At 39.9% G+C, this 10,586-nt stretch overlaps 1 protein-coding gene across 4 annotated transcripts in view; it reads right to left on the bottom strand.

The window, feature by feature from the left end:
- Positions 1-251: 251 nt before the first annotated feature.
- The window catches only part of GANC (glucosidase alpha, neutral C), a 112,767-nt gene continuing 102,432 nt past the window's right edge, over positions 252-10,586 (bottom strand). For 3 of the 4 annotated variants that reach the window (XM_059058016.2, XM_059058027.2, XM_067029066.1), the window contains 4 exons: positions 10,394-10,507; positions 9,058-9,170; positions 2,775-2,878; positions 1,098-2,183 (listed from right to left, as the gene is read on the bottom strand). In XM_059058016.2, coding sequence (XP_058913999.1) covers positions 2,074-2,183; positions 2,775-2,878; positions 9,058-9,170; positions 10,394-10,507 — 441 coding nt within the window. In that variant the 3' untranslated portion in view covers positions 1,098-2,073. Of the gene's footprint in view, positions 2,184-2,774; positions 2,879-9,057; positions 9,171-10,393; positions 10,508-10,586 lie in introns of all 4 variants that reach the window. The other variant, XM_067029067.1, reaches the window with a different exon arrangement.

Here is a 10,586-nt window from a genome sequence, read left to right as displayed (position 1 = left end):
GTAGCTTGGCAAGGGAAACTTGAAGCTGGGGAATAGGACTTCAGCTAATGGAGGCTTCTTCCTTTCTCCTTAATTGCAAAACTTACAGAAATAGGAGCAAAGAATCTGTATATGTCTATGTGTGCTTATATATGGTGCAAAGCTCAAATCTGAACTGACACAATCAAATGTGTCCACGAGGAAATGTGTAATGTTTACTATATCTGGAGGGAAGAGTCCTAGGTCAGAAAAGTAAATCAGAAACAAATACATTCAATTCTCAATTTTTTTTTATTTATTTATTAATTATTATTATTATTTTTTGCGGTACGCGGGCCTCTCACTGCTGTGGCCTCTCCCCTTGCGGAGCACAGGCTCCGGACGCACAGGCCCAGTGGCCATGGCCCATGGGCCCAGCCACTCCGTGGCATGTGGGATCCCCCTGGACTGGGGCACGAACCCATGTCCCCTACATCCGCAGGCGGACTCCCAACCACTATGCCACCAGGGAAGCCCCAATTCTCAATTTTAAATCAATCAAATCTATCAGTCAACCAGTTACAGCCAACTATTACTAAAAGCCAAGTATAATCGTGCTCTGGCAGATATAAGACAAATATAACATGATCTTGAAGAACAAACAATCTAGTAGGGGAACAAGACAGACAAACCTGAAACACTGAAGCACCATCCCTGAGAATGCTAAGCAGAATGCATATTATAAGTGGGGCAGCATTTCAGAGAAGGGCAAAATCACTGCTCATAGTAAAGGGGAGTTAAGGGTGTTAGGGTAGTTAGAAAGGCTCTGTGTGGAAGTGGGTTTGAGTTGGGCCTGGATGGATGGTAGGATTTGCATAGGTGGAGGGCAGACCGTGGATATTGGGACCCAGGGAAAAGAGGCATAGAGGTGGCAGTTGGCAAGCTGCTGAGTGGAAGAAGCCTGATAAGCAAATGTGCATGTTGAGCAGTGCTGAGGACATGTGACTGTCCCAGCAGATGCTGCAGCCTCAGGGCGTCCCTGGGGAGCATCCTGGGGAACTGGCATGGTGTAGTGTTCTAGCCCATGCCATGCTGTACTAGAGTCTGAGGCAAAAGTAAAATGCAATACTATCGATCTTGTCCTTATTTAAAATTTTAATATTTTGTTCATCATGGATTTTTTTTTTTGCTGTTAATTTTGATTTTTAAAAATATTGCATTAAAATATTATTTATTTTGATTACTGTGATTTGGGACATCCCCTTAAATTTTGTGCCACAGGCAAGTGCCTTATTTGCCTCACCCTCATCCCAGCCCTGTGTTCTATTTCTGAAGTTTGAGGGTGGGGACATGGGTAATTATTTTATTATTTTTAATTATAGCTTACTCATATTATAAATAAGCTTTGGTTAGTGGACAGTATTTAATAAAAAAATTAATATAAAGAAATTAGAATTTTAAGGAGATTAATTTGGAACTTTGGAGCCCAAAAACATGACAGGGAAAAGAGCCCTTTGTGTTCCTGAGTCAGTCTCTAGGGTAGAGTAACTCCCTGTTGCTGCAGTGAATACACTGCAAGCAGAAAAGGTTGTCTTGTCCAGGTCTAAGTGGGTAAAAGATAACTGGGGTGGGGGGGCATCAGAAGCTGCTGTCCACTTGGAGATAGGCCTTGAGCAGCTCAGCTGCTGGAGCCTGAGTGGCTCTGCCACATGGACTGAGACAAGCTTCCACAAGGTGGGTGGGCTTGGCCCATTTCTCACATAAAACAAACCCATCCAGCTGTGCTCAAAGAGAAGCTGCCCACTGGGCCAGAGTGCATACCACAGGTCATGGCCCAAGGAGCAATGTGAGATCTGTGAACGCTATAAATGTCTCTGGGCCACTTGCATGTAGGAGAAGAGGAGGTGTGTGACACAAAGAGTATTATTAGCACATCTAAAAATGTAACATCTGAAAAATCTGAAAGCTATTGTTCATTAGTAAACTGTTGACTTATGAAAGATGACTTTGAGCCAGAGAAGTCAATAGCGTGCAGCACAAATCGCAAAAAAAAGGCCCCTGGAAAGGCAGAAAGATGCAGCTGCTCCCAGCACTTGCAACAGGTGCACTGCTCTGTCACTGGATTTGGACCTTCCAGTCAGCACCAACGTTCAGTGAGAACTTCTCCAGGTTCAGGGTGGATGTTTTGGCACAATATGTAAAAGCCACAGGCTGAGCTTTACCATCTAGATATCAAAATTGTAAAAGGCAAAGTTTGATGAACATCTAGGAGAGAAATTTTGAATTTAAAATGTTTCTGACTCTGTTATAAAACCTTATGCCCCATATAGGAGAATCCAAATTAATAGCACTTGTACCCATGGACTTCCATGAAATTTTAAAACATGAAACACTCCACTGTTTTAAGTGCAAGACTGAATGAAAACAAACTAAGGAACAAAGTGATTTGTCCAACAAATTCAGTAGGTAAAAAAGGATATATCCTATCCCATGTCCTTTAAGAAACTCCATAAACTCCATGAGCAGGATTCCCCAGGACTTCAGATATTTACAGTTTAAAAAAAATATTCAGAGAAGCTACAATATTATTTCAAGTCCCAAATAATTTCCTTTAGGAAAATTTTTTACAATGAGCAGAAAGACCAGTTGATGAAGAGAAGTAGGATGGCCTCATGCCCACTAGATACTAGTATATTTGACTCCTGCCAGAAAGAGCAGAGTCCACTTGGCTAGGCATATTATGTCAGTTTTAGACTAATCATCTCTTCACTGCAGATACTTCTATGTCTACAAAAACAAATGGCCTGTTTTCTCACCAGGTGAGTGGCTGGTCACAGAAGATGGCTGCTTTTTGAGGCCTAGGACCAAGATCTTCTCCACCACACACTTGCTGGCATAATGACCCCTCTTGTCAGCACAACTGGAATAGATACAACAAATGGCATTAGGAGAAGGAGAGAAATAGGGGTTTGGACTGGTTACTAGGTCACCATCCCGAGCCTTGTGAGTTCCCCTCCCATCTTTCTCTGTGGAGGCATGAAACATATAGTGGTCACATTTACTAGGATGAAGAGATGAAAATAGATGACCCTATGTGCCGAGGACAAGCTAACCAGTGGTCTCCCTCTAACAAGCCATTCGAAGAGGCATCACTTAAGGATACTGAAGTCCCAAATGTTACTTGGATGCTGCAATCAAATTGTAAGAAATCAGATACTTAATGAATGGCTGAAGAGGTGAATAAATGGGATTAATGGGAATTTATACTGAATTCTTTTTGATTTTTCAGAGAGGAAAGGAAAGGAAGACAGAGCCAATAAGGAAGGGATGTTCATGAAGTGGTTGAAAAATACTCCTGGGGGGCTCCAGACCAAGATGGCAACATAAGAGGCTCCTGAATTTCCCTCCTCCCACAGATGCACTGAATATAAAGCTACACATGGAGCAATTCCCTTTGAGAGAAATCTGGAAACTAGCTGAGTGACTCCCATACATTGGGTGACTAAGAAAATACCCACATCAAAACAAGTAGGAGGGACTTTCCTGGTGGTCCAGTGGGTAAGACTCCACGCTCCCAATGTAGGCAGTCCAGGATAGATCCCTGGCCAGGGAACTAGATCCCACATGCATGCTGCAACTAAGAAGTCGGCATGCCACAACTAAGACCCGGCACAGCCAAAATAAACTATAAATAAATAAAAATAAGTTAAGAACAAAAGAACCAAAATAAACAAACAAATAAAACAAGTAGGAGAGCAGAAGCAAGAAGAAGTACAATTCTGCAGCCTGTGCAACGAAAACTGCATTCACAGAAAAATAGACAAAAATGAAAAGGCAGAGGACTATGTACCAGATGAAGGAACAAGATAAAACCCCAGAAAACCAGCTACATGAAGTGGAGATAGGCAACCTTCCAAAAACAGAATTTAGAATAATAATAGTGAAGATGATCCAGAACCTCGGAAAAAGAATGGAGGCAAAGATCGAGAAGATGCAAGAAATGTTTAACAAAGACCTAGAAGAATTAAAGGACAAACACCTAGAAGAATTAAAGAACAAACAAACAGAGATGAACGATACAATAACTGAAATGAAAAATACACTAGAAAGAATCAATAGCAGAATAACTGAGGCCAAAGAACAGATAAGTGACCTGGAAGACAGAATGGTGGAATTCACTGCCATGGAACAGAATAAAGAAAAAAGAATGAAAAGAAATGAAGACAGCCTAAGAGACCTCTGGGACAACATTAAACGTACCAACATTCACATTATAGTGGACCCAGAAGGAGAAGAGAAAGGACCTGAGAAAATATTTGAAGAGATTATAGTCAAAAACTTCCCTAACATGGGAAAGGAAATAGCCACCCAAGTCCAGGAAGTACAGAGAATCCCAGGCAAGATAAACCCAAGGAGAAACACACCAAGACACATAGTAATCAAATTGACAAAAGTTAAAGACAAAGAAAAGTTATTAAAAGCAAAAAGGGAAAAATGACAAATAACATACAAGGGGACTCCCATAGGTTAACAACTGATTTCCCAGCAGAAACCCTACATGCCAGAAGGGAGTGGCATGATATATTTAAAGTGATGAAAGGGAATAAACTACAACCAAGATTACTCTACCTGGCAAGGATCTCATTCAGGTTCGACAGAGAAATCAAAAGATTTACAGACAAGCAAAAGCTAAGAGAATTCAGCACCACCAAACCAGCTTTACAACAAATGCTAAAGGAACTTCTCTAGGCCTGAAACACAAATGCTAAAGGAACTTTACAACAACAAATGCTAAAGGAACAAATGCTAAAGGAACTTCTTCTCTAATTGGGAAACACAAGAGAAGAAAAGGACCTACAAAAACAAACCCAAAACAATTAAGAAAATGGTAATAGGAACATACATATCGGTAATTACCTTAAATGTGAATGGATTAAAGGCTCCAACCAAAAGACACAGGCTCACTGAATGGATACAAAAACAAGACCCATAGGGCTTCCCTGGTGGCGCAGTGGTTGGGAGTCCACCTGCCGATGCAGGGGACATGGGTTCGTGCCCCGGTCCGGGAAGATCCCACGTGCCGCGGAGCGGCTGGGCCCGTGAGCCATGGCTGCTGAGCCTGCGCGTCCGGAGCCTGTGCTCCGCAACAGAAGAGGCCACAACAGTGAGAGGCCCCCGTACAGAAAAAAAAAAAAAAAACAAAAAACAAGACCCATATATATGCTGTCTACAAGAGACCAACTTCAGACCTAGGGACACAAACAGACTGAAAGTGAGGGGATGGAAAAACATATTCCATGCAAATGGAAATCAAAAGAAAGCTGGAGTAGCAATACTCGTATCAGATAAAATAGACTTTAAAATAATGTTACAAGTGACAAGGAAGGACACTACATAATGATCAAGGGATCAATCCAAGAAGATATAACAATTATAAATATATATGCACCCAACACAGGAGTACCTCAGTACATAAGGCAGATGCTAATAGCTGTAAAAGAGGAAATCGACAGTAACTCAATAATAGTGGGGGACTTTAACACCTCACTTACCCAATGGACATACCATCCAGATGGAAAATTAATAAGGAAACCCAAGCTTTAAATGACACAATAGACCAGATAGATTTAATTGATATTTATAGGACATCCCATCCAAAAATAGATTACACTTTCTTCTCAAGTGCATACGGAACATCCTCCAGGATAGATCACATCTTGGGTCACAAATCAAGCATTGGTAAATTTAAGAAAAGTGAAATCATATCAGGCATCTTTTCCAACCACAATGCTATGAGATTAGAAATTAATTACAGGGAAAAACATGTAAAAAACACAAACACATGGAGGCTAAACAATATGTTACTAAATAACCAAGAGATCTCTGAAAAAATCAAAGAGGAAATTAAAAAATACCTAGAGACAAATGACAATGAAAACACAATGATCCAAAACCTATGGGATAGAGCAAAAGCAGTTCTAAGCGGGACGTTTATAGCTATACAATCCTACCTCAAGAAACAAGAAAAATCTCAAATAAACAATCTAACCTTACACCTACAGGAACTAGAGAAAGAAAAACAAACAAAACCCAAAGTTAGTCTAAGGAAAAAATCATAAAGATCAGAGCAGAAATAAATGAAATAGAAACAAAGAAAACAGTAGCAAAGATCAATAAAACTAAAAGCTGGTTCTTTGAGACGATAAAGAAAATTGATAAACCTTTAGCCAGACCCATCAAGAAAAAGAGGGAGAGGACTCAAATCAATAAAATTAGAAATGAAAAAGGAGAAGTTACAACGGACACTGCAGAAATACAAAGCATCATAAAAGACTACTACAAGCAACTCTATGCCAATAAAATGGAAAACCTGGAAGAAATGGACAAATTCTTAGAAAGGTATAAACTTCCAAGACTGAACCAGGAAGAAACAGAAAATATGAACAGACCAATCACAAGTAATGAAATTGAAACTGTGATTAAAAATCTTCCAACAAACAAAAGTCGAGGACCAGATGGCTTCACAGGTGAATTCTACCAAACATTTGGAGAAGAGCTAACACCCATCCTTCTCAAACTCTTCCAAAAAACTGCAGAGGAAGGAATACTCCCAAACTCATTCTACGAGGTCACCATCACCCTGATACCAAAACCAGACAGAGATACTACAAAAAAATAAAATTACAAACTAATATCACTGATAAATATAGATGCAAAAATACTCAACAAAATACCAGCAAACAGAATCCAACAACACATTAAAAGGATCATACACCATGATCAAGTGGGATTTATCCCAGGGATACAAGGATTCTTCAATATACGCAAATCAATGTGATACACCATATTAACAAACTGAAGAATAAAAACCATATGATCATCTCAATAGATGCAAAAAAAGCTTCTGACAAAATTCAACACCCATTTTTAATAAAAACTCTCCAGAAAGTTGGCACAGAGGGAACCTACCTCAACATAAGAAAGGCCATATGTGGAAAAAAAAAAAAAGTAGGAAAGGCTGAGCCACACTCTCCATATAACCCCCACCCCTGGCATAGTCCCATACAATTGGGAAGGAATCCCCAACTCCTGGCTTCTCCAGGAAGAGTGAAGGGTTTGGACCACACTTCTAGTGTCCCTCCTTTCAAGGCTCCCACCTGAGGGATGGCCCTCAAATCACCTAGCTCTGATAGCCAACGGGCTTAATCATAGCAAATAAAGAAGCAGTTGTTAATAGGCAGTGTGGCTATCCCCACAGGGCTCAGTGCAGAGGGAGCAGGCAAAAACATCCATCTCACAGGTTCTCCATGGAAGGGATTTGACTGCATACTTTCCCAGCTACTGCCTGAGTGTCCTAATCAGCCTGCATCTAGGTGCTGACTAAAATCTGCCCCTTTGAGACACGGATGGGTCTCAGCACATCCTCAACAACTGTGAGTCACTAAGAACAAAGATGGCAGCTTGGATAATCACAAAGGTCTGAGAAACAACAAGGAGCTCAGGCCCAGCTGATCGACGAGGTTCATCTCCTACATGAGACCAGTCTGTCAAGACTGGAAGAGGTGGCTGTCTTATCTAATGTGAGAAACCAACACAAAGAGTCAAGGAAAATGAAACAGGAGAATAGGTTCCAAACAAAAGAACGTGATTAATCTACAGAAACTGACCTCAATAAAATGGAGATAAGTTATTTACCTGATAGACAGTTCAAACTAGTGGTCATAATGATGTTCACCAAGGTCAGAGAGCAATGCATGAACAAAGTGAGAATTTCAACGAAGACAGAAAATATTAAAAAGTACTAAACAAAATATAGACCTGAAGAATACAAGAAGTGAACTGAAAAATTCAATAAATACTGCATGGTGTAACTTATATATGGAATGTAAAAAAATTTTTAAAAAAGGCAAGTTGAACTCATAGAAAACAGAGTAGAATGGGGGTTGCTAGGGGCTGGGGGGTGGGGGAAATAGAGAGAGGCTGGTAAAAGAGTACAAACTTTCAGCTATAAGATGAATAAGGTTTGAGAATCTAATGTATAACATGGTAAATATAGTTGATAATACTATATTGCATAACTGAAATTTGCCAAGAGAGTAGAACTTAAGTGTTCTCATCAAAAGGGGAAAAAAAAGGGTTAAACATGTGAGGTGATAGATGTGTTAATTAACTTGATGATGGGAATACTTTCACAATGTGTACATATATCAAATCATCACATTGTATACTTTAAATATATTACAATTGTTTTTTTATTTTTTTTTAATTTTTATTTTATTATTATTTTTTTTTTGTGGTACGTGGGCCTCTCACTGTTGCGGCCTCTCCCGTTTTGGAGCACAGGCTCCGGATGCACAGGCTCAGCGGCCATGGCTCACGGGCCCAGCCGCTCCGCGGCATGTGGGATCCTCCCGGACCGGGGCATGAACCCGTGTCCCCTGCATCGGCAGGCGGATTCTCAACCACTGCGCCACCAGGGAAGCCCTGTATTTTTATACTAGTATATTTTATTAAAATTTTATTTCTAAATTATACCTTAATGACCTAGAGATTATCATACTGAGTGCAGTGAGTCAGAGAAAGAGAAATATTGTATGATATCCCTTATATGCAGAATCTAAAAAGAAATGATACAAATGAACTTATTTACAAAACAGAAAAAGACTCACAGACTTAGAGAATGAACTTACGGTTACCAGGGGGGAAGGGATAGTTAGGCAGTTTAAGATCGACAATGTACACACTGCCATATTTAAAATGGATAACCAACAAGGACATAATGTATAACACAGGGAACTCTGCTCAATGTTATGTGGCAGCCTAGATGGGAGGGGAGTTTGGGGGAGAATGGATACATGTGTATGTATGGCTGAGTTGCTTTGCTGTGCACCTGAAACTATCACAGCATTGTTAATCAGCTATTCTCCAATATAAAATAAAAAGTTAAAAAAATTATACTTTAATGAATCTGGGGGGGGGAGGAAAAACACTTCAAAGTGTCCTTCATCATTAATTTCTTAAAATAGCAACTCTGCATTTGAGGATAGCAAAAGGATAGCATAATTTAAGAAAGCACACAGCTTTTTTAGCTGCCATTACCTGTTGGTCAAAACACCTGAGGCGAATGAAAACTTTCTGTGCAAGAATTGCTTCTGGTGGAGGTATTGGAATGAATGACCATCATCGAGATAGAATTCACCCACAGCAGAACCCTGGAGAGTGAATCACGGATAGAGAATGTGCTTATGTAATAGCTTTCTAGGAAAAGACTGTCGCCTCCCTAAAGGAAATAACAGATTTAAAAATCTATGAAAAATTATGTTGAACAACTGCTTAATAGTCAAGCTGTACAAAGCAGTCATATAATATATATATCCTTAATACACATTTGTGAAATAATATGAATAAACAAGTCACACAAGAGGAGGACAGAGTTGGGCCTTGTTGAAAGAGATTTAAACTATGAAGTATGGTCAGCGGCATAGGTGGCTTCCCAAAAATATTATCCTAGAAGGTGACAACAGATCAAGAAAAGTTCACCAAATGGAAATGAAATTAAAAGAAAAAATTGGTATACAATGTATGAGATCAGCTATCTTTAGAAGACCCTCCATTTAAAGAACGGTATCTAGTTCCTACTGTCTTTTAGTAGGAGGACCACTTTAGCATGTCAGACAATGTCACAGCACTCCATATGGCAGTTCACTGTTATTGATGTTTCATGTGCTATGGACCTCGAGTTTCTTGTAATTATTCCATGGCCCCAGATGGGCCCGAGGTCCATAGTTTGACCCAAGAAAACATGCTTAAATGAAACGGATTGAAAAGAAAGAAGTAAGAAAAAGAAAGCTTAATTATTTTATAACATTTGCTTAAGAGTAAGGATTTGTGTTTGGCACTGTATTTTGGCAAATGGCTAGGAGAGGAATCTGTTATAGGCCTCATTTGGCTCAAAAGATCTCCTCAAAAGGACAGATCAACTCTGGAATCCTTCCAGGTTTTACCCAAGGAGATTGTAGTTGTTTGAGCCATGAGCACAGAAGTCATTGCATGAGACTGTGTCCCTGGAATGTTGCATAGACACAGGACCCTTTTATAGGAGACTGATATTCAGGGCTAATCCACATGGCGGGCTGCCTATAGCTCAATGAGCTTTCAGTCCAGTGGTAGTCAATGCCAAGCTGCAGAGCACCAAGGGTCACAGTGCCCTAGAGGAAATTTCTATTATTTCTAGTTCTAAGAGTACCCTTAAGGATAATTCCAGTAAAGTCAGACAAGAAATGATTCAAAACTTTGATTTCTAGATAAACTTCAGAAGCATCTATCCTGTAGATGGGGTTCACCACTTTTACAGTGTCACATACTCAAAGGCTACAACTGTAAAGAAACAGAGTGGTAACAAACAAGATGTGTAAAAGTAACATTTTTCAAATACCTTAGTGCTTAGGGCCACCCAGAGTCCATATGGGGAATCAGTCATGCAGCCCGTGGATCTTCCTATAGTTGTCTTTATTGGTACCACACTTCCACCTCGTTGAAACACTGGTATCTATAACAAAGCAACACTCTCAGAGAAGGAGGATTCATATAAGGCAATGTCAAAGTAGACTTTTAAAATATTTCATTGT

This window comes from Kogia breviceps, chromosome 3, assembly GCF_026419965.1.
Source record: "Kogia breviceps isolate mKogBre1 chromosome 3, mKogBre1 haplotype 1, whole genome shotgun sequence".
Classification (NCBI taxonomy): domain Eukaryota; kingdom Metazoa; phylum Chordata; class Mammalia; order Artiodactyla; family Physeteridae; genus Kogia; species Kogia breviceps.
Note: the sequence above shows the minus strand (reverse complement) of the source record. Positions and strands in the feature narration are given on the sequence as shown.